A 25,830-nucleotide genomic window follows, 5' to 3' on the forward strand; every position below is an offset into this window, starting at 1 on the left:
TGCTGATTGGATAAAAGTATGAGAAAGGCGGGCTCATTCGAGAATATTCTACCCTGAGTCAAACCTAGCAGGCGATATTTTTACACCTTTGAAATATCTGCAACAATTATTCTAGCACACAGTCACGGCCTATAACCCCTTTCATTTAAAGGTTTGGAATCAAAATTCTCTGGTATCCAAATTTTTGGGGAAAATTTTAAATACACTTCTTTGTGTGAAAGGTGGGCGGGGACCAAGCCTGACAAATCAAACTGAGGCAGTAAACGCACAACGACGTCAAAATATTGGATAAACGTCTACATCCGCTGAAAACAGCATCTAGGAGGATCTGAGTACAACACGAGAAAAAAACAAGTTTTCTTTGTAGTATTTCATAAAAGAACACTGTCATTGCTCGTTGCTATCTGTAAGTCCATCTTATACCTCTTGTAGTTATTTAATTTAACAGTTTAAAGTAACAGCGTAGGCTTTTTAAATTTACGTAATCACGCTGCCTTGTTGTTTTTTTAGTTGTAAGGTTTGGGCCTGACTATGTTCTGGGTTAAAGGGAAGATGCATTCGGTTTTAAGACAAGATCGCCATCAGAAAAAATTCTAGTGGTTGACACTATACCCATAAAATGCTTTACTCAGTGTAAGTGGTACACAAATTAATTATGAAGCGTTGCATTTTGCTGAAGTCCAAAAGTCAGAAAATAGACCAGTCCATTGTCTGATTGTGTTAACATTCAGAAGTATGGGTTTGCCGTTTAAAGATAGATTTTATGGTTTAGCTTTTTCACACGCATATAGTTTATTTGGTATATAGTTATTGTGCATCTTCAATTCCATAAAGGTCCTTGTTTACAGAAATTGTAGGGGCTTGTTGGTCCTCTGACCAAATAAACAAACCAGTGTCCTTTTAGCGCAATATAAAATCTTTGATGTAGCCACAGACCTTTTTGTTTGGGGAAATAAATGTCAAAAAGTCTATTCTGATCACAGAAAACAATAGGTTTAACATGTTTAGTATGAAATTAATAGGAGATGCAAGTTATTTGAAGCTGTTAAATGTTAACCGCTTAGCTGTAAATGACTGCAACTTAAGCTTTTGGTGTTTGTGTCAAATCCAGACTTGCATTTGAAAGTTTGCCAGAAGACAAAGTCCAGCAAGATTACGCAAGGTGCTAATATTCAGACTCGTCTGTAATGAAAAGTGCCACAGCTGCAGTTTGCTGGAATACCTTTAACCTGTGAAAAAAGAAAAACATTTACAATTTAGACATTTTCTACAACTTATCAATATGTCTGATATGTTAATAATATATTGTCTAAATAAAAATATTATTATTGTTGCTTGAAGTTTTATTTTAAACAATCTCAATCATATTTAGATGCAAATTTATTTCAATTAACTTTAAGTTAAATGAAATGTATGAAAATATGTTTTGCATCAGTTTTTTGATGTAGATACATCAAAAAACTGATGCAAAACATATCTGCATCAAAACATATTTGTATATATTATATTTATTATTCATCTTAAATAGTAGTATCAGCCGATTGACAAAATGTAAATGTTTTAAAGTTGAGAGTCATGGACTCTGGAATTATCTTCTTCTTAAAACATTTTCAACATTTTGTGGCTTCAAACGCTTCAAAAAGAGGAAGACAGTAAGTCCAGATGAACGAGAATCTTCATCGACCAAATGTGTCTTTGTTTCCACAGACCAGAATGAATGTGGGTGTGGCTCATAGTGAGGTGAACCCCAATACTCGAGTAATGAACAGCCGGGGGATCTGGCTGACCTATGCGCTGGGAGTTGGAGTTCTTCACATTGTGCTCTTGAGCATACCCTTCTTCAGTGTTCCTGTAGTGTGGACTTTAACCAACGTAATACACAATTTTGTAAGTGCACTACTTGCTCCTGTCTGTCTGTCTGTCTGTGCTGCACATTGCAAATGTAAATGATCTTCATTTGTCACACATCTGGTTTTAAAATGAGACATTCACTCACTACTGTAAGTGTGGTTTACTGCGATTGTGTGTCACTACCAATATGTTGGGGTGTTATCAGCAAGAGCGAAGGTCAAGGATAGTCAAACACCCTCCATCACAGTCTAGTAATAGATCAATCATATAAACTTTATTCCATTTGCAATCTAGAATTTCAATCTGGTTTGAAATACATGAATTGCACTTGTTGTATTTTAACATGATTTCTCATATTTTGAGTTTGATAGTAAACCCTAGTTTATCTTTTTAGGTCTTGCATGTGTTATTAATTTAAGACTACACCAGGGTGGAACTGTTTCTGTGCAAAGAAACAAAAGCCGATGAAATGTATCATTCAAAATTCTCTTTGCATATAAGTGTCAAACTTCTGCTTTGTACTGTAAAAATGTGTTGTTAGAAAGCAGCAACATAAATAATAACCGACTCATTTAAGCAGTCTATGAATAATATTTACTCGTGTTTGTATTTCAACTGTTGTCTTTCCAGGGAATGTATGTCTTTATGCATGCTGTGAAAGGTACACCTTTTGAGACTCCTGACCAAGGGAAAGCCAGGCTTCTAACTCATTGGGAGCAGCTTGATTATGGTGTGCAGTTCACCTCATCTAGAAAGTTTTTCACCATTTCACCAATCATTCTGTGAGTATTGAGATCCCATCATGACTGTATGCAAGATTGGAAATGTTCTGGAGTCAATTTAAAACGATATTAGCATTTTTCTCACGACTGTTTTATATATTTAAGCAATTTGTTTTTCAACTGATCTGTCTTTTTTCTATTCCCTCCCTAGATACTTCCTTGCAAGTTTCTACACAAAGTACGACACAACGCACTTTGTAATCAACACTGCCTCACTTTTAAGTGTCTTGATCCCGAAGCTGCCACAGCTGCACGGAGTGAGAATTTTTGGCATCAATAAGTATTAACGTATTTTAAGTGCTGCGCCTCTCAGCAGTAGAAGCTCATTCCTGTCATCTGTACCGCTGATTACTCTGTAAGGACAGCCAGATACTTCAGGGTTAAAGAAAACACAGGAGTACTTTGTATTTGACAGAATGCCAGAAGCATTACTAACTTATGTGAATATTTAATGAAGTTTTTTTTTTTTTTGGCCTGCCTAGACCTGGGCTGGCCTAGGTCTTGGTGAGGACTTTAGTTTAATTTCTTTTCCTCTATCATTTGTTCACACAGTGACACAAAATTGTGAATTGTAGTCACTCGGATGTTCCAATGTATTTTTCAAAGATGTTTACTTTGTAACGGTATGAGCCTGTGGCTCATTAGGTAATGGGTGCCAAATGTTTAGCTCAGTCAGGAATATTATCATCCTCCTTATTGGCATGATTCTTTTGACAAGTGAAACATTTATTTGCAACTGTGTGGAAAGTTGTTTCGGTTTTTGTGGATTTATGTCTTGTGTGTAGAAGAAAACAGTGTGACGTTAATTGTTTACTTAGGGGTGGTCTGCAGTGTCTACATGTTAATCTTAGGCCTGTTGATGCCCTTGCTAGATTAAGACTTTTTGCTATAACCAAGGCAGCTAGCTCTGCTTTGAGTAGCCATTTAGGCCACAGTGGTATTTCTTGTTAATCTTATTAAAAATTGTGACCTCTGAGGTTCTGTTTCATTCCTGCTCATTTTATTCTTCATTTCTAAGTTATGAATGCAGAGTTTATATCAAAGGGGGAAAAAATGGAAATGTTTCAAATGTATTTAAATATTTTTAAAGAAAACAGCAGATAAGTTCTGATTACATTTCTAGTGTTTACAGATAGATGATTGAATGTGTGCTTTTAAAAATATGAAAATGGAAGGGTAATGTTTACCTTAATGCTCAAAAAACAGTTGGTATAAGAAATAACACTGCCATGACATTCACCCCTAACTTCACAAAAAAGGTTTTATTTAATTTGTTATCTAAAACAAGACTTTTTTAAGGCACATCGAACAAATCCTTTACTCTTTACATGTAACCTGTTTTTCCTTGAGATCTTCTATGTGATCATCTGAACTGATGAGTTCTCCGCATTGTTTACTCAAGATCCCCTTGTAGACTTCAAAGTGATGGTTCAAATCTCTCTGCGTGTGGATTTTAAATCGGGTCCCGAGTGCACCGTCAACTGAGGTGGTCCCGTAGAAAACTCGACCAATCCGCGAGTGGACCAGCGCCATGGCGCACATGACACAAGGTTCTCTGGTAACATAAAGGTCATACCCCGTACAGATGTAAGGTTCAGCTGCCCCTTCCGACTGATTTGACATTTCTTGATTTTTGGCAGCTTTTGGGAAACTGAACTGGCATGCAGTGTAACGGTCAAAGCAGTAGTTTCCGCCACCCTGACTCCTAGCCACGAGGTCAATGCAGACCATGACAGCGTGGTGTAAGGGGTGGTCCCGTCTGCAGTCATGGCCGACTGCTATGATGCGGTCTACTTCAGGGTCAACCACGACCGCCCCAACAGCCTCCATCCCCAACTCTTTAGCGGCTTGTGCAGCGGTTAGAGCAGATGTCATGTATGTGTGCATTTTGGCTTTTTCTTTGGTACTGAAGAGCTCACCTCTCAGAGCTACAGTTACATGTTTGTTTTCGTGAAACGCCGTGGACCAATGTTGGCTCGCCAGTTCAAACTGAGGTCGGGTCAACGGCGGACGAGCAGGAATTTTAACCACAAAAGGCTCGCCCAGGCCTTCCCATTTAGCTCCCCTTGAGGGTAGCAGAGAGTCTTTGCTGACTGCCTTTATATCTGGAGCTTCACTGACGAGACACAGAAGGACTTCCAGAGGGTTTTGGCTGCCCTTGTCTTTGCAAGCCCGTACCCTCTTGAGGTGCTGAAGGCCATTCAACGGGTAGAGGCTATTCAGCTCCGCGATGATTCGGGAGGTCTCTTTCTTGTTGGTGATGGGTGCAGCGAAAGCTTCTATCAGCTCGATGTCTTGCGACTGCAAGTCGGACAGTACAGGAAGAGCATCCCAGGAGTCAGTGTCCCTCCCTGACCCTTTCCAGCGCTTCGTCTGTGGCTCCATTATTTGGGTGTCCTCCTGTCAGTACATTTGCAGGACAGAGCATATGGTCAGAAACACTTTTAGTTGTTGGAAAGACATAAACCATTTTTATTCAAGAAAAAAAAAAAACTTTTTAATCACACCTATGAGTTTTTTTTTTCCTTTTTCAAGTTTGAAACAAAGTCAGTTACGACTCATAAAAATAAATCACTTCAGGAAATTGAATCTCCTCTGTACGAACTGTCAAACAGAGAATACAGTTTTTATTTGTTTAAAATGAAAATGCAATTGCAAAGTAAAAATAAAAGTTCATGTTTTCCCTGCAAAATGAACCACTCCTGTTACAATATAGATATTTATTTTAAAAAAAGGACAAAAACTGGTCACATTTGCCATGTTTGGACGTTTCATTTTATTCATTTATGTTGTCAGGTTTTATTAAACAATAATCTCTAAAACAACAGAATAAAAGTACAAGTTTACAAAGTCAATTTTTAAGATAACATTGTTGCGACATAGCAGGTAACCAAACATTCAAATACTGACTGCTGTTACACATTAATGATCCAAACATGTCAACACTGCCAATAGATTCTATGGAAAGATCTAAAGTTCTTTTAGTAGATTTGCCGTCTTTCATAAAAGTAAGCATTTTGTACCAAAAAATTTAATGTTTATATTTTGCTAATTATATTACTATTACAATATTTTGATTTATAACAAATATTTTCTATGACTATTAAATAGCCCTGATATAAAAAAATTAAAAAGAAAATAGATTTCTATGTTTTCACTCCGAGAACTTCCTATTGGCGATTATTCAACCTCTGAAAAATGTGAAATCACTTTCATAATTTACATTGTTAAGCATGTTGAATTTTGGAATGAGCTGATTTCAACCCTTAAGACATATCTCAATGAAACACTGTAAAAAAATCTACTTAACAACAATTTATTTTAGTTTAAAACACACATTAAGTGTAGATTAAACAGCTATAAACACTTCAAGCTACATCCACCATCAGAGCATTCCCAATTCAAAATGAAAATTCAGTTGGAAATAAAGTAGTAAACTGTTTGATGTGGTTTTGTTTATTTTCTTCCCAGCATGAGCTTCATTTTCATGACTTTGGGGACGTGTCTTATAGTGAGGGACACTCTGGTGCCTCGAGTTAATGTCTCCCCAGGCAGGGCGCCGGTAAAAGACAGGTTCACCACCTGCTCTGTCAGCAAGTCATGAGTCTGTCCTTGAATGCCGTGAAGAAGGTGCTGGTACATTTCATCTTGTAGGATTAGGAGGCTACGCGGCATCACCAGCAGAGAAAGCAGGTAGCGGTTGTCTTCGGTCTGTGGAGCTTCTCCCTCCATGCAGCTGACAGGTTTGTAGAAGTCCAGGAGAGTGTGGGAGCCCAGGCTGATGGTTGTGACAGTGGGGTGGTACAGGGGGCCGTCTTCGTGTGGCATAATGCCTTCCCCTTGTTTGTACTCATTGACCAGCACATGATTTGCCGTTTTCCCACCAAATGCGTCTAATGAAGATATTTTTTCACAAAAAGCCTGGAGCCAGTCAGGGATCTTCTCTGGGACCATGCCTCTGGGATGAGGTAACCCTCCCCAGTTCTGGAGCCTTCTACCAGAAAGTTGGGTCCACTTTGTTTTTGGAGCTTTGTAGACCTGTTGTAGAAGATAGGACTCCTCGTCTTCTGATATGAAATCTGGGATGTAATAGACGGTTTGAGGTGCATCCTTTACAACAAAACGCTTTAACTCCTCCAAATTACAAGTAGAAGATTCCATGCCTCCTTCAGGGAAATTCAAATAAAACCCTGATTAAAATTCAAATAACTACTTTTCTAAAATAATAATAATAATAATAACACAGGGAAAGAGGCTAATTTGGGGGAGCAAAATGAAAGTTAATGGAATAACATGTCATACACTGTATGTTCTTAGGTTTAATCAAAGCGGTTCAATACCAAACAGGAAAATCGTCCAAATGACTGTTATATCAATTAGAAAAATCAACAAACACGAAAATTGAAACTTTTTTTAGAGTTACTAACAAATTGTAAAGTACAAGTACAGGACGTTGGAATATACGACATTTCCGCTGATCGTGAAGACAACACAGCTTTTCACACAGAAAATCCTCATAAACTTCCGTTGATGAGGATTCTAGCACTAATTATAAACACAATTTGATTGTTTAGTTATTGTCTATGAGCAGGAATAACAGTATTAAGCCTACCTCTGTATGCATGAATTTGTTCGATAAAAAGAAAACCCGCCTGGTGGTCAAACAACCTGGCAAATGCACTCCATGGGCAAAAAACTATGCGCTACTGTTAAAAGTGTCCGTGCGGGAACGTGTTTACATTTTTTTAAGCACATTCAATTTTTTAAGCCACTTTCCGAATATGTATAGCTTAACAATATGATTAAAATATTTGTTCTTTCCTTCTTAAAATTATTAATTATATCATTCCATTTGATTAAAGTCGCTGTCTACTCGCCGTGATGTGTCGATTCACTGACATAGCCGGACATAAATACATGTAACACAGCAAATGAGTTGAGCTCGTGTTCGCTCCTTTAAAAACAATTATGCTCAAATGTCTTTTACAAATGGAAGTGATTTTAATCTTTCTCTCATTTTTTACGTTATTATTTTTATCTCATGATGATTGAATTCCTCTAGCGCTTGCATCTGATGCCTTCAATATTTGACGTGGAATCTTTGAATTAAAAGTAATAATGTTGCCTGCTAAAGTGAAAAACCTGTGGAGGCTGCTTCATTGTAGACGCGTAATGGACTTCACGTCTCTGACTAGAAAGGCATACCACTCCAGACTTGTTTTAGGCATTGAGACGAGCTGTGATGATACTGGGGCTGCTGTACTGGACGAAACTGGTACAATCCTGGGAGAGTCTCTTTACTCACAAAATGAGGTTCATCTGAGGTGAGGAACATGAAAAGAACTTAAAAAACAAATATTTTTATTTTGACAAATATATTCCCCTTTTGCAGGACTGGTGGTATTATTCCCACTGTTGCACAGCAACTCCACAGAGAGAGCATAGAGGTTGTGGTCCATGAAGCCCTGGAGAGGAGTGGAGTGACCCCAAGCCAACTGTCAGCTGTGGCCACAACAGTAAAGCCAGGCTTGGCCCTGAGCTTGGGCATTGGTCTTGCGTTCAGTCAGAAGTTTGTAAGGAAGCACAACATACTGTTCATTCCCATTCACCACATGGAGGCCCATGCCCTGACTATCAGAATGCTCCAGCCCGTGCCCTTTCCTTTCCTGGTTCTGCTTGTTTCTGGTGGTCACTCGCTTCTTGCTGTTGCACGAGGAATTGACGACTTCCTGCTGTTGGGTTACATGTTGGATGAAGCTCCAGGGGACACACTGGATAAAGTAGATTCATTGCTTTTGACACATTTTTATAGTATTGTAAATATAAGTCAAGCACTTCAAAATCTGTCTTGCAAATTCACAGGTGGCAAGACGCCTCTCCCTCACAAAACATCCAGATTGCTCCACGTTAAGTGGAGGACAAGCGATTGAGCTTTTAGCAAGAAGTGGTGACAGGAGGAAATTCCCTTTCAGGACACCGATGGGGCGGATTTATGACTGCTGCTTTTCTTTTGCTGGACTACGAAGTCAAATCACAATGTCCATCATAAAAAAAGAGGCTGAAGAAGGTATTTGAGAAAAGTTGAACACAGTTTTACTGAATACTTATTATACTCAATTTACATGGGATGCTTACAGTCAATCTTTTATTGTAGGAATAGAACAAGGTACACTTTTGTCTTGCGTAAATGACATTGCAGCTGGCACACAACACACAGTTGCTGTTCATCTTGCAAAACGGACTCATCGTGCCATCTTGTTCTGTAAGGAAAATGGCCTTCTGCCATCTGATAATCCTATTTTGGTAAGTACAAATTACAACATTTTATGAAAATATAATTTACATGTAGTCATGTGTGTATAAGTCAACATGTACAATGTTACCCAGTAAAAGAGCTAAAATCCGATATCTTTAAGGTTCAAAAGATTGTTAGTCGATGTTGGCTGTATCAAAACAGTATTAATTTCTCTGTTGAAAGAATGTGCTAAGACTTGTTATATGGATATAACCCTTTTTAAAAGACAGATGTTTTTGTTTACTCCTTTGGTTATACAGTTTTTTTTGTGCACTGGGTGCATGCCCCTATTTGCTGTCAAATTTTAAATCACCATCTCTTCAAATCCCTGAAATAAATTCACTATAACATTGCCAAATCAAACTGGTTTGTTCCAGATGCGAAATAAAGAATTTGGACACCACAGTTTACCATGTTGGTTATTTTCAAAATGCAGAGCCTTAATTCACAAACAACTTTAGGTCCTTCTTGGGTTTTAGAGGAGGAAAATAACTAGGACTGGTAGTTTTCAGAAACTTTTTTTTAATGATGCCATTTATCTCCGTACAATGAATGGGCTTTGAGATATCACGATGTTTAAGACACAACAGGGGAGTGGATATCATTTTGTTTCCAAAGCATGACTTGGATTATCTTTCTTGTTTAATAGAAAAGTAACTGCAGTATACTTTTTTGATCAAAGTTCTGGGTCAATAGGTACCAGAATGTTTTCATTTTTTTGTGACTGATAAAAATGTTTTCTTATAGCAAAAAGTAAGCTCTTCCCTAGTGTGCACTTGTTTGAATAATTACTCTTTTCTAGGTGGTGTCTGGAGGAGTTGCAAGCAATCAGTACATCTGTAAGGCACTGACGGTTATCACTGAAAAGACAGGACTTCGTCTGCTCTGTCCTCCACCCAGATTCTGCACTGACAATGGCGTGATGATCGCGTGGTGTGTGCATATCAGCTTTGAAGAATCATCAAGTGTAATTAAATTGTAGGTGCTTAATTGAACTTGGGGTTTAAATGATAAAAAAAAAACTTTTGTCCCAATCAGGAATGGTATTGAGCGTCTAAAAGAGGGGAGAGGAATTCTGTCTCCAAGTGAGGATGTCTGTTATGAGCCAAAGTGAGTCAATTTAAAAGACAGTGGTTACGTTTTTGTTTTTTTCTATGAACTGATTAAAGTGTTCTCACAATGTTGTGTTTCAGAGCACCACTAGGTGTCGACATCTCAGCAAAAGTGAGAGCAGCAGGGATACGGTTACCACCAGTCAGGATGAAGATCCTTAGCTGACAGACACAACCCTATCATAACTAATTACCCCTGTGTTTATTTGTAATTTTAAAATTTCAACGTGAGTATTTTTGTCAAAGAAAATGAAGAAATAATTGAGTTATGCTTATTAAAGTTGCTAACAGAACAATAAATGATTCTTGTTTATATACAGAAGTAATTTGTCTTAATTTTATTTCTACTACAATTGTACATGAAACTCTTTTCATAGGAAGATGTCTTTTTCTCCCTGTTATTTGTTAGTATCAAAACTACATTATCAGTTTTCTGGTTGTGCACAGATACATCAAGAAGAAAATGTGGGAGTGAACTCTGTCCACTCTGCAGATTTAATGTATTCATGTTATTTTGCTCCTAGAAATTAGGTAAATACTTCCCTCTAACGGTAAGTTTGAGTAAGTGCATCAAAATAATTTAAAGCTGTTATGACCTTCCAGCTGAAAATGTTACCCCATGACCTTCAGATTACATGACTCAGAAGGTCAAATCCTTGAAGATGGTGTCCAGAAGGGCAGCTGTTGGTCCATAGGGAGAAAAAGCTTTTTTAAAGTTTTGGGGGATTCACCTTACATCAGCTTAATTAAACACATTGAAGATATCAAAAAGTGCATCAAAACCCAACAGCTTTGAAAAGTAGCTGGCAGCACAAAAAAAGGAAAAACACTTGAACAACCCAATTGTAGGATAGTTATTTGTCCTTTTAACAAAGGACCTTTTGGTAGTTTCACCAAAATCCTGTTTAACCTCTTGAGACCCAAGCTCTTGTTTGATATGCCTTTTATATTTTGTAGTCACCCCAGGGCCCAGGTAATCAGAGTTAACTACACTGGTAATAAAACCCACAATGTGATGTCCTCAGATCTGGACGGCAGGTCTCAAGAAGTCAAATAAAAAAAAAGACAATTTGAAATATTAAAGAATGTTTGGTTAACTTAGAACTTTGACAGGGTGGACACACTAGCAAAGGTCTTCTGTTGCTAAGAGACCGTGTCTGTTGTATGACTTACCAGTTCACCAGTTGACACACTACATCGGTTCAGCTTTACTGAAGGCTTTAGAGACTGATCCAAAGAGAGGAAAAACGGTGCAACAATGTCCATCAATCACAATGAGCCGACAGAGCAGACCTGCCCGGAAATCTCAGAGCAACAGGTGAGTTAACCTGAAAATGTCTATGGCTGCTTCCACATTAGCACATTGACAGGGAAAACTTTTAAGAGATTTGTTTTGTTCACTCAAATATTTACTAGACCGTTTTTAGATCTTAATGTAGATTATTAGTTCTGAGTAACTTATTTCTGGATAAAGTAAGCCAAGAGATAGCCATATGTTACCATGATTAGCATTTTCAATCTACTTATCCAAATAATTTGAAAATGTTTTGTTCAAACATTTAAAACCAGGTATACAGATACAATTTTATGTATAAAATCTAAATAACTTTTTGTTCCTTTTAAATCATCTTCTTCTTGTTAAAGACAGTAAATAAATAAGGTTTGGTCCTTCACAAACTGAGTTTTGTAAAATGTTCTGAGATGAGCTAAAAACCTGCCTGTTGGAGCAGAATTTTAATGAAACACTGGCACCTCTTGTTATTTACAGGTTAACACAGATCAGACTGAATTAAGATCCTGTGGAATAAACCATGTGGAGGGCGGATGGCCCAAAGAAATTGATCTTCAAAATTTGGAACACACCAGTCGTTTTAGAAAGAGGAAGGAAAGAGAAGACAGCTACATAAACAGTATCACTCAACTGGGCAGTGTAAGATTTTTGTATATACTCCTCATTTAATTGTGTTTCTTAAATCTGTCAATATATTAATGTCTTTCCAAATTTTTCTACAGTTTTGAAACCTGAACTAACATCACACACTTTATATTATGTTATTCAGATCACAGAGCACAGCTTTAGGCAGAATAATGCCGTAGAAATCTATGAGAAATACTTTGAGGATGAGGAAGATATGAATGAAAGTCATGAGCCACCTCTTACCAAAACCATGACTGTGTTCAGGTATGACTGACAGCAGATCATCAGCACACCGATTGCTTGTAATGACTAATCACAGTCTGCTCTTTTGGTTCCTGCAGTGATCCTACCCATTTGCAGCGTGCTGCGAGAGGTTTGTCTTGGAGTACTTCTGAACCTATGAAATTTGCTGCTGCTTTTGCTTCTAACAAGTTCCCACTGTTGTCCGAAATGTGCAAAGACTCCTATGTCTGGGACATTGGTGGGTCAAACCTCTGGCTTATTGAAACCAATTCACAATCCGTTTTGCTCAGTGGTGGATGCTTTATCTTTCAGAAAAATCCAGTTCACCACTGATGGTGCTAAAACCATCGTCCTCACTTCTCTGTCTGGAGTACAACCCAAATGACCCCGCCTGTCTTGTGGGAGGCTGCTACAATGGGAGAATTGGTGGGTTCAGGGATAGACTGATGAGGTTTGTAATGAAACCATTTCAGCTGCAAGTTTATTTGTTTTAGTTTACTGGGATACTCGGGAAAGCTGTTGGCCTGTGGGTTCTTCTCCTGAGGATCACAGTCACAAAGATCCAGTCAGCAAAGTGAGCTGGCTTCAACTCAAGGGCAAAAAAGAGGCAATCTCCACTTCCACTGATGGACAGGTCAATTCTTGACAAACCAATTTTGACTGACAACGTGTTATTCTGGAAAACTGTTGAAGGACTTTCTTACTAAAGCAATAAACCTCAACTCTTTCAGGTTTTGTGGTGGGACATCCGGAAGATGAGTGAGCCCACAGAGCGTTTGATTCTGGACCTGGGTGGGGAGAGGACCTGCCCCGTAGGAGCAATTTCTCTCGGGCTAAACCACATCATGGTGAGGGTGTGACCTTTACAGTGCAGACACTGGTAAAGTGTTGCTTTTCTGCTGCTATTTTTTTTTTTTTTTTGCTATATCTCCAGCCTGAACGCAGTTTTGTTCATTCTGTTTCCTAAGAACACAAAGATCATGTTGGGGACACAGCATGGCTTGGTCATCTCGTGTGACAAGAACGGAAAGACTCCAGCAGAAAAGATTGTTAGTATTTACAAAACCAACAAAGGACCTGTGTATGCTGTGCAGAAGAACCCCTTCTTTCCCGGGAACTTCCTGACTGCAGGGGACAAGCATGCTTGCCTCTGGTCTGACATCATTACCAGGTCCCCAATCATGGCATTCAGGTAGGATTCTGACCCACAGCTTTAGCTGAGGACAATAACCTTGAGTTTCAAATAAATCCGTGTAAATTGATAGCTATTGTTGAGATGAGTGTGATGGATGCCATTTGTGGAAAACTGAAAAAATTACCTGAAAAAGAGCGGCACACCAACAAAAGCAAAAGTCAAATATTTGTATCCACCAACACCATCATCTCCTCCACAGCATCTTATTCATTTGAAAATAAGATCCATCCTATTTTCTTGTCTAATTCACATGTAAATTGTCTTTTCTATTTCCCTTCTATCATCTGGTTATTTTTTGTTGACATCAGAGGCTAACGCTAATAGCTGTGTCTCTCCATCTTGCTTGCCATTACTTTTGTTTTGCGGTAAACAGAGCAGCAAGTAAAGAAGAACAGCCCAGAGCAAAAAGCTATGCTACACTTATTCAGATGTTTGCAAAAAAAGAAATAAATCAAGACAGAGACTTCTCTGTCCAATCACAGGACGTGTTCATATCACGCTTAATGTAAAGCATAGACATATGGATTAAAGCCTTCCTGCTAGCTCAAAGTCATCTAGATCTGATGAATTAATGCAAACGCTTGCCTTGCTGTTTTGTGAAATCAAAAGGCCATGTCATGGCCAGATTGCATAGAACCTAACATCACAAATAAGCTGGAATATGATTGGATAAAAACTATTATTATGTACAATACCTTCAGCTACTGAACCAACTGGATATCATATAGCACGAAGAATGCAGAAAAAGCAGAAAAAAATGTGTTTTAATGTAAATACTTTTTTGTTTAATGTTAAGTAACTGTAACTAATGTTAAGAAAAACAAAGGATGAAATGTGCTTTACTTCATTTGATGTTGGATTTCAGGAATGGAATGCAAAACTTAACCGGTGCTTGCTGGAGTCCATTCAGACCCTCCGTCTTTTTTACTCTAAATATGGATGGCGTGCTGGACATCTGGGACATCTTGTTCAAACAGACTAGCTCCGCACTGAGTGTCAAGGTCTGATCCCAGCTGCAAAGTCAAAAAAGTCTGATGGGTCCAATGACTTTGAATCCCTACTGATACGCTGGCATGAATATTCATTTTAATAGTGCTGTGTTGCTGTCCTCAGGTGTGTAACAGTGTTCTGTGCAGCATTTCTGTTCCTGATAAGGGGCCTCTGATGACTTGTGGCTCTACTAACGGGGAAGTGATGCTGTTGAAGGTTTGGCCTGGACTGTTGACCCCACGAAACAATGAGATCAGTTTAGTCACTGCTGTAAGAACACATTCTGACTCAAAATATATGCATGATGTGATAAAACTTAACTAAGATAAAAACAAAAACAAGTTTTATATTAGTTTTTTGAGCTAATATTTGACATAACCCTCTGCATACATAGTCAAAGGACCCCATTTAAGGAGAATTAAGTTCTGTGGTAATATAACCTGAAATGTGATGCCCATGCATGTGGACACCAGATCTTAAGAGGTTAAAATAAAACACGAACCTTTTTAATTTTTTTTAATTTTACAGTGCAGTTCATCCTTTACTTGTAATTTTAGAGGTAAATTAGGATGATGTGGAGTTTAGCCTACAAACTCTGTGCACTGATTTAGACAATGTTGTCTTTGTCTGCAGCTGATTGAAAACGGAGAAAAACAGCAAGGTCCTTTGAGTCAAATAGAAAAACCTTCTGAGGAAGAGGATGAAGAGGAGGATCCCAACGAGCTCATCGCTCAAGCTGAAAGAGATTTTTATTCAATGGCATAGATGGTGACGAAAGAAAAGGAAGGATCTGCTCCAGGTGAGATGGAAGGCTCTTATATCTTAGCAAACTGTTGTGACCTCTAAATAATGTGAGTTTATGATTTTGGCTTTTTTCCTCAGAAAAAAAATCAAAAATGGCAACAAAAATATAAGGAAATTACCAGATGCTAGCAACAACTGGAAAATGGACTTTGGCATGTTTGCAGGTTATTTATTTACATTGCTTGCACACTGTAGCTACATAAAAATAAATTAAACTAGTTTCTGTATTCTCTTCACTTCTGTCTGATACCTGTGTAGAAATTGGGGTTGGTGCTGTTGAGTTTTTTTGTTCAGACCTTGAGCCATCAACAAAGAGGTTTTTTAGTTTTAGGGCAAGTAAAGTAAGTAGAAAGAAAGAATTCTAAAAACTGCAGTGTAGTTATTTAAAAAAATATATTGTTTGTGAGAAAATCAGTCGCAGAAGATTTTATAGGCTTATTTAACCCTAGAGCACTATTGGCGGGTGATTTTTACCCGAGCAAAACTGTTTACATGAATTTTAATATGCCGCGTGTCAAGGAGTCTGTGCTTTCACCAGGGAAGTCTCACATGTCCCAGGAATGGGTGGACCAGAGACCAACTTTCTAGTATCATTTTATTATGTTTTAGGTTTTTTTTTGTTTTAAATTCCTAATTTTTCAGTAATTTTTTAGGGTGTTTATGGGAACTTCCTATGTTTTTCTTTTTCATTTTGTCACACATATAGTATCACAGTTGAAAATAAAAGAAAACCACTCTAATTGAAATTGAAAATATTTTATGGCAAGAACTTTTTGGTTTTTCTCAACATTAGTTACAGTTACTATATTGGGTAAAAATTATTCGGCAAAAGTGATGGTGTAACTTCTTTCAGCGACGTTTAAGAGCTAAATTAAAATAAAATGCTTTTAGACTCTAGCTTATTTTGAATGATTCAGAAATATAGCAAGAAGATGGTAATTTGAACTTAAAATTAAAGTATTAAATGCAGATAATCATATGTTTCTCCTTTAAAATGCATTTTATCTTTCTTTAACTTTTTATTTTAAATAATGTGATTTTACAGTAATAGAAGCAATTCCTTTGATCCCTTATTGAAACTATATCTTACATCATATTTGCATTTCAACATTTTAAAGTTTAATTTGTCGGTTACAGTAATCCCTTTTCAAAATCCAAAACACAGACTTTTCACTTGAAAGATCCTCATGAATCCTCCAAAAACCTAAAAATTAGTCTTAAAGAAAGAACTATATTTAGTTTTTCAGCAAATGTGAGAAAGATGGACCTGCCCTTTGTTTGTTCTGGCAAATTTATTTCTAGCACACAGTAGGGCTGCTTGATATTAGGAAACCTTGCGATTTGCGACATTAGTGATCAATATTGCTATGACGATATAACTTGTGATCCATGAACAAATAACAAAACACCTAAAAAAAATCATTTCCATTTTACTGAAACAGTTTAATTTAAATAAGACTCAACACAACTTACATTACACTCCAAATGACCCTAGTCTACATAGGAGGCGAGCATCTAACATAAAAGGGCTCCATCATGTCAACAACATGAAGGGGTCTATCTGATTGATGAACAATGTCAAGGGCAACATTCGATTAGTCAAATGCATGAGGGGAAAGGAAAGTTTATTTGATTCGTTAAATACTTTAAGCTGCCAACAGAGGTGATGAGGAGGTGATGGGCAGGTTTGGTGTGAAGGAAAGGAATCTGGAGGGACAGATGGTGGTGCCATAAGATTGTTTTTGCACATTTAAGGTTACCATTTATTGCAATTTTCGCAAACTTTTGCAATATGCATATTGGATCGCTTGATATCACGATAAAAATACATTTGCGGTTTATTGTGCAGGCCTAGCACACAGTCATGTTGGACTATCGCAACTCAGCACATCATTTTAATACTTCAAATAATTACACTAAATGGATGTCTATGAATAAAAATAGCCACAATAGACCATTTCTTACAGAAAAATGCACACTTTATTTTTAAATCTACTAAACCTTTTATTTATTTTTTTAATTACAGTTTTCCTCTTGTAGAGAGATTGTGGACTTCCACAGACTTTTATAGTAAAGGAGATGTTCAAACATTAGTTTGGAAAACACAGAAAACCAATTTTCCCTAAGTGATGACTGAGATAGACTCAAAGTGGTTTGTAAAAACACATGGAAGGAACTCTGTGAAATGACACTAAAGTTCATCATGTTCATATATATTATACTCCTTGGAGCTGATCAGCCCATCTCTGTCTCTGTCACTCTTGCGAAATATATCAGCAATGATCTTCTCATAGAAGGGGTCGTCCCGCGGCTTCCCACCTTTTTCATACTCCAGCTTCAAATATTCTTTGACCTGAAACCAAAACAAAAACCATACCATTATACTTAATGATTAAGGAAATACAGACAGTTACTTCATTCATGTTAAAACCCAAACAGAAAATATTTTAACTAATAAAGGACCAACATTATTTATGTTTTACTGTTCATATCAATCCCCATCATGCTGATCACAGACTTTTCTACTAATAGGCCTGCAAAATCTTGGTGTGACGGAGAGGCATGGAGACACCCTTTTAGGTTTACAGAGAGGAGATTTTTATCACAGCCTCCTTGTGCAAACAATGGATGCGTGTGCGTCTGGGATCATTGAATGTACTTTCAATATGAAGCAATCCTTATCTTTTTCATGAATCAACTGCAAAGATTTAACAAAGTCATGATTTTTGGATTTAAAAGAAATATATATTATTGTAGACACAGCCTGATAATTTTCAACGTAAAGTTGTAGAAGGGAAATCCCCTTGTCTTTTTGTCCTCACATTACCAGTTGTCACTAATGTAGCTGGAGCAGATTACACAGCAAAGGTTATTCAATGAAGTTTAGGATATTAGCGGAAGTAAATTTTTTTTTAGCAAATCTAAATTATTTTTTGAAAGTAGTAATAAAGGGTGCAAATTCAAATACTTTGAAACAAAAGACTAAAACCCCAAACTGTCAATAGCAAATATGTCAGTTATTTTATGAAAATCAATGTCATTGATGAAATACATGTTCAATTGAGTTTAAAACTTGCACACTTAAAATGCTCTGATCCATTAGTTTCAACCAGATCACTCACATTTAAGTCTGCAAAGCCAAAGAGTTATACAAATTATCTTCACAAGTTTAGAAACAAATACACTTTTTCTATTATAATTATTATTATTTGTATTTGAGAAAACATTTCTTTACCCTTTTATTTGCCTCACGTTCTAAACCTTTTTTTCCTATTTGAATTACTTCAGATTGTGTAGTCGTTACCTCAGCTTTGGTGAGACTTCTGTCCTGATCAAGGTCAATTAGGGTGAAGGCCTCCATGCTGCGAGGCCCCCTGGACACAGACAGAACTTCAACTTCAAAGACCACGGTGGCGTTTGGAGGCACCGGACCTTCCCAAAGATGGAGGACAGAAGAAATTACACAACTTCAAAAACAACAAATTCTTTGAATTATAAAATCCTGTTCCACTTTACAAGACAAGGCTTGTAAAGCTGTATAAACTGCCTTTAGATATGTAATTTCTTTAAAAAATATCGTCATCCACAAGAAAGAAAAGTTCGAAAGGAGCTTTCAGCTGTTAAACAATATGTTTGATTCTGGATCTCTGTTTTCCTCTAGCATTTTATGAATAACATTAAAGCATGTAGTGCATACACATATTAAAATTGCACTCATTTCCACAGACAAATTGTGAAAAAATGAGTTCAGGCAGCAACATAGACACCAGAAAAAATGTTTCTTCAGAAGGTTTGAGGAAAACCTTGTTAGTAATTTCAATGCATGCAAGGAAGAGATGTGATAAGAGACCTTTCAACCTCTGCGCATGCTTCCAGGTCATGCCATTGGAAGATGAGGAGCAAACACTGCAAGGAAAACAATGCCCTTTCAAGTTAAAGTGCTGTAAAAGAGAACAACAAGGCCGTGAAAGCAGTTGTCATTCAAAGGCTTTAGGAAAGTACAAGAATAAAACCTACAACTTAAAGTCCACCTCTGGTCCTTTTTTGATCCATTTTCAAACCTTTTAATTGTGATTCGCATGTCAAATACATGTACACATCTTTGTTACATGCCTCAAAGTTGCAGCATGAGGCGTGTCCAAAAGTGTGTTTATAACCCTAACCGCGTGTGGGAGGAGCTAGGTCAAAAGTTTTTCTTGACCTCATTACGCCATCGTTCAGAGATCTGTTTTATTTATTTTGTAGAGTTCTACAAAGCGTCGATGAGCAGCCCATGTCTGGGTTCATGAGATCACATCAGATCAGCAGCGTCTGAACCGTCCTGGAACAGTGGCAGGAAAAAGCCACTGCTCTGTTGGTTCCAAGTGGGAGGGGCTTAATAGCAGCTGGGATCCCAGTATAGGAATTTCAAACTTGTAAATGCTGATATCCCCTGCTCTTCTTACTTTTTTTCTTTAAATATACTTTTTTTTTCCCAAATTGCAATACACAACAATGCACTTTGTTCATATAGGCATCTTGAGTATATGTTTATATACAGGAATATCTTGAGTTAAAATATCTCATTAATGTTTATATATATGTTTTTGTTAAAGTACTTTATGTATGTTTTCTCAAATGTATGCTTTGAAGCTTTTAAAAAACAATTTTAGGCTTATATCTTTTTCCTTTTTTTCTTTTTTCTTTTTACTGATCCTAGAAATGATCTGAACCGGGACTCTCAAACCATCAGTTTTGTGATCCATTACACCCCTAATTATGCTGTTTTTAGCTAAAATCAAAAAAACCTGTGTCGTTTTCTAGAACATAATTTCTGCAAAGCGGCAGGAGTTCATTCGAAATTTTTCTGAGTTGGACAGTTAGTGCAGAGTATCCTTTGCCTTTGTTTACACCCTCTCCCACTAGCTTACAAACTCTTACACTCCCAAAGTAACACTACTGGGGCAACAAAAATGGTGAGCAATATTGCATCTATCCAGCTGTACAGTTTTGAGCCAGAAGCCAGTTTAGAGGAGGAAAACCGACATAAACGGATCTATTTGTCTGCAAGTGGATATGGCGGAATAGAGTGGAGCAGGGAGCTTGTGCCCTGCAGATTGTAGTCCGTACGAAACAACTACAAACCTTTCCAAAACATGCATTTTTTGCCTGCTCCTTATTCACAATGATTTGAATATAAGATACTCAGAAATGCAATTATATGTTTAATTTTCTTATTTTTCTCGGAGGGGGTCTTTAATGAATTTTGGAAGAAAAATGCAATCTATAAATTGATATATGGCTTTACCTTTCCCATTTTTACCAAAAGCCAGGTCTGATGGGACAGTTATTTTTCTCTTCTCTCCGGCACACATGTCCATCATTCCTATGTCCAGGCCCTTGATGACTTGACCCACACCAAGCACAAACCACTGGGGATGGCCAGCTTTGTCAGTCCGACTAAAAGAGATTTTTATTTTTAAATGTAACAAGTGGCAGAACAAATTAAAAAAAATATGAGGACTCCTGATATTAAAAAATGTTAGAAATATAGTGACACTTATGCCAGATGCAATAACCAAACCTTTCATGCCCATTAAATCATTAACTCACTCATAACACGTTATTTACAAATGCATTATTATTGTTGTGTTTTTATATCAGCTGAAAGGAAGCAAACAAACACGAAAGGTGTGATTTTTTTTTTATAGTACCTGCAGTAAAACTGGGAGCCATCCAACAGGTACCCGTCGTAATGAGCGTTGATCAGATCTCCTTTCTTGCTTTTCTGGGTGCACTGCTCGGGTTTAGACACAACTTCGGTCTTGACCTCCTTGAGAAGCTCATCTGCTGTGGCCAAAACGGCCCACAAATCGAGCTTCGACAAAGCGAAAACATACAATATGCAGCTAACAAGCGTCCACATCATGAAGCTGTGTGTAGTCGTGGCAACTCTAGAAAGTGACGTTTTTCTTCTTTTTTTTTTGGCTGCAGGGACGTCGCCCTGAATATTTACCCCCGTGTTTTGACTACCAGGTTTTAAGATCTCGGCTACGCATCTCCACAATCTTTGTTTTACCGTTATTTTTAAAGTAAAAGTTGTGTACATTAAATTGTTTCCTCCCCTCCCTTCCTATTTTCATTAGAATGGCAGAGAACGTCACATTTTATTTCCTTTTTGCCTGAGAGACCTGACTTGGGGTTTAGTTCCAACTCGGGGTTATTCTCATGTTCGAAACGAAAGCTTCATCAGATGCATGCGTGCCTGCCTGGCACGTTTTAGTCTACTTTTTCCAACCATTTGACTCCACAAGGAAGATTTATTATTATATTATATTATATTATATTATATTATATTATATTATATTATATTATATTATATTATATTATATTATATTATATTATATTATATTATATTATATTATATTATATTATATTATATTTTTTAGAGGGGACAAAAACAAAGTAATATTATCTAACATAGGACAGAACAAACGATCTGGCTATATGGAAAAAGTGTGGCCTGTGCCACAATTTTAGTATACAGTGTGATCAATATGCTTTATTTTATTTTATTTTTTCTCAAACTTTAATTCATCGTCTTTTATTTCAATAAATTTTATACCTTTTCTTTTTTTGCAGAAAAGAAACGAGTTTAGCTGTAAGGTCTAAATTGGAATATTTTGTATTGTAGTTCTACATTATAAGATAAAGGAACTGGATTTATGGTAAATTGAGTTAAGAGACACAAGACTCAGTGTTACCAATTATCACCTCTGCCGTCTGGGATGAGATGCCTGTCAAACACCTTTGGCAGAGCTGTGACCTCTTGTTCTCCTTGGGTTTATATATTACAATGCACGTGCGAACAACTACTGGTGTCAAGCCAGCCCTCTCTCATCGAACGGCTGTCAAGTGACCTCTCTCTCAAAAACAGTGTGCCCCCTTTTTTTTTTTACATATTTGTACATACTATTTACACACACGACCCCCCCCCCCATATATTTTATATACATATATATATACTCTGACAATATATATAAAAAAAAATATATATATATATAAAGGCAGGGTACAGCCTGGACAGTTTACCAGTCTGTCGCAGGGCCACAATCACACACCCATTCACACTCACACCTGGGGACAATTTAGAGTCGCCAATTGACCTATGGAGCATGTTTTTGGACAGTGGGAGGAAGCCAAAGATCCCGGAGAGAACCCACGCTTGCACAAATGTTGACATTTGTGTAAAAGAAAAACTCCTAGTTTCCACAAAGTAATTTCACATCTCATTTATTGTATCAAACCTGGTGATTCAATGTTTATTCAGTCTGATAAGCATATAGCAATAACGCCCTAATGCCAGATTTCAATTGGGTTTTATTTTGAAATCCCACATCATATCTGTCTGAAAGTTTTTTGTGACATCACCAGGTGGGACAGTTTCAGTGAGAAGTGAAATGACTCTGTGGTAACTAGAAGTTTTTTTGTTGTTGTTTTTTACACATATGTGTAAATAGTAATATATAGTAAATAATTTGTCATACACACATGATTTTAAGTGGTTCTTATTTTGAAATTCCCCATTAGACATATAAATATATATAATCATATATAGGGGGGGGTATATACATATACATTTAATGACAGTGCTTACACTCTGCTTTTACTTTAGAAATAAGTCCTTCTTGCTGTTACCGCAACGTAATTAAGAAAGCGGCACACTGTTTTTGAGAGAGGGCTGGCTTTGACAGGCGTTCGACAAGAGAGAGCTGGCTTGACACCAGTGAACAAACTGAGTCAGACGAGCTACATATATACATGTTTTATGTTTGTTTTTTTGTATGCATGTATTACTATGCTTCTTGTTTTTTGTATCTTAAAATAAGCAAATAATGTAATATAAGATTCAAGATTAAAAGATTTTTCAAAGTCTTTGTCTTTCTACAACAAAATTTCCAATGGCACTAAGACGGAAAAAAAAAAAACAGTAGACATAAAAAGAATAAAAACCAATACAAGAATCGAAAAGTACGTTAAGATGTTTAAGTAAAATGTCATAATAAATAAGCAGTGTTATTGCACATTCAGTGGTATGTTATACTGAGAAAAGTCCGAGATGAATGAATGAGTCGGAATGAAATTGAGTCAGTCAGAGATAGAAAGCGAGGGGGGGGGTGCTGCAGACTACTACAGCTCTAGGATAATATAATATAATATAATATAATATAATATAATATAATATAATATAATATAATATAATATAATATAATATAATATAATATAATATACTGTAATTCCCAAAGTTCCCGCAGTACCAGTAAGGAACACAAGAGGGCAGGAATTGTCAAAGGATGTTGGTGTCATGAAGGCAAAGAAGAAAAAGAGCAATCGTTCTGACCAATGGGAGCGGTCGGGGGCGTTGACGTAGAGCTTCTATTTATTTTGGGACACCGGCATTTCTATGAGTCATCGCCCTGCGCACACAGTACGTACTGTAGTGAGCTGTCGTTATCTACCGTTCACTTACAACAGTCGGATTTGGAGCCACGCATTTCTCACTCATTGCCTGACAGGATTGAGATGTTACATTTTAGGGTTTCGACAATCTTGAAGGAGTCTTTTGAAGCCACCCTCAAGCGTCCTTTCCCCGCCGTTTATCAGAAGAGCTGGTTGCCGACCCGCCGCCGTCGCTGCTGCTGCTTCAGTACTGTCTCATGTGATGCCAGACTTGTGTCCTCTCGGCTGAATGTTCTCCACATTGCTTCGCTCCGCACCGCACCCTGTGCCACCCCGGCCCGCTTGTACTGTGTGAAAACTGAAGGCGCCGCCGTGGAACCCGATGAGCACGTGAAGAAGGATGGTTCTGGTAGCGAAGAAAACGAGAAGTACGTCTTACTCATTTATGGCACCCTGCTAGTGTTAGCAGCATGTCATGACGCAAAGTATGCGCAAGCGGATGCAGCCTGGCTGGTTAACCGCCAGAAGCTACTTTACTGACAGCGGGGATACTAAGCTAGCTGGAACGGCGGGGGGGAATTGGCTTTAAAAAGTCCGTCTTACAAAAAACATTCTTAAAGGTTTTATTCAAAAATATTTCTTTAGTCAGTTTTAGAGCTTCAATTAATTTATTATTTTGTAATATGCTTCAGTTTTTTGTAATAACTCGTAAGACGTTTGAACTCTGACAAACGGACGTTAGGATGGTGTTTGAGGTCAAAAACTGCGGCTTGGAAAGTGAAAACGCAGGCGGTGAAACATTAAAAATGTGATTTGAAACAAAACCAATTTTTATTTGTAACATCGCAAAATGAAAAAAAGTAAAAACTACAAAATTTAGATTTAGGATGCACTTCCTTTCCCGGCCTGTGTCTCTGAGTCTGAGGATGAGTTTAGTTCCTGCTGTGACCTCCACAGAAGTGGCCTGAGGTCACAGCTGGACTGCTCCTCCAGACTGACAGGAATGTCCTCTGTGTGCATGACGGGGAAACCAGGTCAAGCCCGCTGTTGGACAGCCACAAGGACGGGGGAATTGTTAATTATTGATCCTTTTTCTTTTTATAACCTAATGCTGTACGGAGAAAAAGCAAAACTAAAACTATAATAACCCAGTTTATTGTATTGACACTCATTTCTGTAGCAATAAAAAGAAAAAGAAACAAACAGTCAAGTGTGCAGGATGAGGTGTTAAATGTACTTTTTTTTTAAATATTTGATTTTATAATCTATTAATTCATCTTACAAGTTGGACTTGTCACATTTTTTCATTTACAGCAATTTGTTTTTTTATCATGCAAAGAAGACAGCTGTTTTGTAATAAAAGAAATTATTCATAAAAGTTTAAATCATTAGTGGTATGACCCCATTGGGCTTTTAATAACAAAACATTTTTTCTTGTAATACAAATTTAGTCATATTTAGATGTGAACTTGTGATCAAATTGAATCTTTTGGCAGTCATATGGAGTGTACGAGACTGATCTTTAAAGCACAATTTGACTAGACTATTATTACATAAAAACCATGTGAATGAACAACTCTGTCTCTTAACACAGTATAATGTGTTGTCCAGAAATAACAATTAGAATAAATGTTCATATTAAATACAAGACGGCAGATTAGCCAAATTTGAAGGCATTTTTGAGTTTCTTTGGGACAAAACAAGATAAATGAGAAGACTTTATTCCAACTTGTATTTTTAGGGCGTAGTACCACACCCAAATGATATAATCATAAATAAATTAATGTTGTATTATCATATTCTTGGCCACATTTTTAAGATTTGCCTAAAGTTTGGTTCTCGAAAACTCCTCAAACTATTTTTGCTGTGCAGTTTTCCTCTCTGAAACTTCCCTCTACTTGGGATAAATTTGGCTTTCACTTAAGAAGGAGCTGAGTTTCACTGTTAGTCAGTGAAAAGGCAGGACTGCAGCCATCATCAGAACACTTATTTTATCCAAGGAGATGGACTGCTGACCCCAGCTTGTTCCTAATGATGGTCAAATAAGCCAGCATCTAGATATATCTGTCAAACAATCTGGACCACTACATTATTACAAAGTGTGCACTAGCTTCTGATGGTTGGAGCTTAAGCCACAGAGGAAAAAAGTTGGTAATTTAAAGGAAGTCTTATTTGGCATACTTAGAAACAATGGAGCTTGA

General features: G+C 37.3%; 6 protein-coding genes across 11 annotated transcripts in view; 4 read left to right on the forward strand and 2 right to left on the reverse strand.

Moving 5' to 3' along the window:
- Window positions 1-95: 95 nt before the first annotated feature.
- On the forward strand, window positions 96-3,609 carry ormdl1 (ORMDL sphingolipid biosynthesis regulator 1). The gene is made up of 4 exons (XM_020713338.2): window positions 96-406; window positions 1,708-1,887; window positions 2,482-2,633; window positions 2,785-3,609. The coding sequence occupies exons 2-4, from the start codon at window positions 1,714-1,716 to the stop codon at window positions 2,918-2,920; spliced, it is 462 nt and encodes a 153-aa protein (XP_020568997.1). The 5' UTR covers window positions 96-406; window positions 1,708-1,713; the 3' UTR covers window positions 2,921-3,609.
- Window positions 3,610-3,876: 267 nt separating this feature from the next.
- On the reverse strand, window positions 3,877-7,356 carry adat3 (adenosine deaminase, tRNA specific 3). Its single transcript, XM_004081826.4, has 2 exons — window positions 7,246-7,356; window positions 3,877-5,033 (listed from the first exon to the last, which is right to left on the reverse strand). The coding sequence occupies exons 1-2, from the start codon at window positions 7,255-7,257 to the stop codon at window positions 3,951-3,953; spliced, it is 1,095 nt and encodes a 364-aa protein (XP_004081874.1). The 5' UTR covers window positions 7,258-7,356; the 3' UTR covers window positions 3,877-3,950.
- Window positions 7,357-7,538: 182 nt separating this feature from the next.
- On the forward strand, window positions 7,539-10,362 carry osgepl1 (O-sialoglycoprotein endopeptidase like 1). The gene is made up of 7 exons (XM_004081673.4): window positions 7,539-7,957; window positions 8,026-8,413; window positions 8,496-8,700; window positions 8,788-8,936; window positions 9,731-9,861; window positions 9,967-10,038; window positions 10,122-10,362. Exons 1-7 carry the CDS (start codon window positions 7,752-7,754, stop codon window positions 10,204-10,206), a joined length of 1,236 nt encoding a protein of 411 aa, XP_004081721.1. The 5' UTR covers window positions 7,539-7,751; the 3' UTR covers window positions 10,207-10,362.
- Window positions 10,363-11,214: 852 nt separating this feature from the next.
- Window positions 11,215-15,378, forward strand: dnai2b (dynein axonemal intermediate 2b). Its single transcript, NM_001195238.2, is given in 12 exon segments — window positions 11,215-11,358; window positions 11,809-11,970; window positions 12,101-12,222; window positions 12,300-12,439; window positions 12,514-12,627; window positions 12,696-12,835; window positions 12,933-13,049; window positions 13,170-13,393; window positions 14,262-14,397; window positions 14,510-14,656; window positions 15,020-15,185; window positions 15,269-15,378. Coding segments are annotated over 11 exon segments (1,494 nt in total). The 5' UTR covers window positions 11,215-11,298; the 3' UTR covers window positions 15,152-15,185; window positions 15,269-15,378.
- A 1,769-nt stretch (window positions 15,379-17,147) lies between these two features.
- Window positions 17,148-21,424, reverse strand: LOC101161017 (peptidyl-prolyl cis-trans isomerase FKBP7). 3 transcript variants are annotated; one of them, XM_004081674.4, is made up of 4 exons: window positions 20,884-21,424; window positions 20,478-20,629; window positions 18,495-18,622; window positions 17,148-17,543 (listed from the first exon to the last, which is right to left on the reverse strand). In XM_004081674.4, the coding sequence occupies exons 1-4, from the start codon at window positions 21,276-21,278 to the stop codon at window positions 17,382-17,384; spliced, it is 837 nt and encodes a 278-aa protein (XP_004081722.3). In that variant the 5' UTR covers window positions 21,279-21,424; the 3' UTR covers window positions 17,148-17,381. The 3 variants fall into 3 exon arrangements, with proteins under 3 accessions (XP_004081722.3, XP_020568830.1, XP_020568829.1); XM_020713171.1 differs by lacking the exon at window positions 20,884-21,424 and adding an exon at window positions 19,041-19,096 and having other exon boundaries at window positions 18,495-18,564; window positions 20,478-20,595; XM_020713170.1 differs by lacking the exon at window positions 20,884-21,424 and adding an exon at window positions 19,041-19,131 and having other exon boundaries at window positions 20,478-20,595.
- Window positions 21,425-23,613: 2,189 nt separating this feature from the next.
- The window catches only part of LOC101161278 (glutaminase kidney isoform, mitochondrial-like), a 28,792-nt gene continuing 26,575 nt past the window's right edge, over window positions 23,614-25,830 (forward strand). For 3 of the 4 annotated variants that reach the window (XR_002872585.1, XM_023951208.1, XM_023951207.1), the window contains exon 1: window positions 23,614-24,057. Coding sequence is in view for 3 of the 4 variants with exons in the window: in XM_023951208.1 (XP_023806976.1) it covers window positions 23,753-24,057 (305 nt within the window). In the remaining variant the exon portion in view is untranslated. The remainder of the gene's footprint in view (window positions 24,058-25,830) is intronic. The other variant, XM_023951206.1, reaches the window with a different exon arrangement.

Source organism: Oryzias latipes, chromosome 21 (genome assembly GCF_002234675.1).
Source record: "Oryzias latipes chromosome 21, ASM223467v1".
In the NCBI taxonomy this organism is placed as follows: domain Eukaryota; kingdom Metazoa; phylum Chordata; class Actinopteri; order Beloniformes; family Adrianichthyidae; genus Oryzias; species Oryzias latipes.

Bases quoted from the DNA above. Each gene is read 5' to 3' on its own strand.
- ormdl1 (XM_020713338.2), top strand. From the start codon at position 1,714: ATGAATGTGGGTGTGGCTCATAGTGAGGTGAACCCCAATACTCGAGTA. The intron at 1,888-2,481 runs GTAAGTGCACTA...TTGTCTTTCCAG, and splicing joins CCAACGTAATACACAATTTT to GGAATGTATGTCTTTATGCA. The intron at 2,634-2,784 runs GTGAGTATTGAG...TTCCCTCCCTAG, and splicing joins ACCATTTCACCAATCATTCT to ATACTTCCTTGCAAGTTTCT.
- osgepl1 (XM_004081673.4), top strand. From the start codon at position 7,752: ATGTTGCCTGCTAAAGTGAAAAACCTGTGGAGGCTGCTTCATTGTAGA. The intron at 8,414-8,495 runs GTAGATTCATTG...GCAAATTCACAG, and splicing joins CAGGGGACACACTGGATAAA to GTGGCAAGACGCCTCTCCCT. The intron at 9,862-9,966 runs GTGTGTGCATAT...TGTCCCAATCAG, and splicing joins AATGGCGTGATGATCGCGTG to GAATGGTATTGAGCGTCTAA.
- LOC101161017 (XM_004081674.4), bottom strand. From the start codon at position 21,278: ATGTACACAACTTTTACTTTAAAAATAACGGTAAAACAAAGATTGTGG. The intron at 20,630-20,883 runs GTACTATAAAAA...AATCTCTTTTAG, and splicing joins GGCTCCCAGTTTTACTGCAG to TCGGACTGACAAAGCTGGCC. The intron at 17,544-18,494 runs GTAACGACTACA...TTTTGGTTTCAG, and splicing joins GAAGTCTCACCAAAGCTGAG to GTCAAAGAATATTTGAAGCT.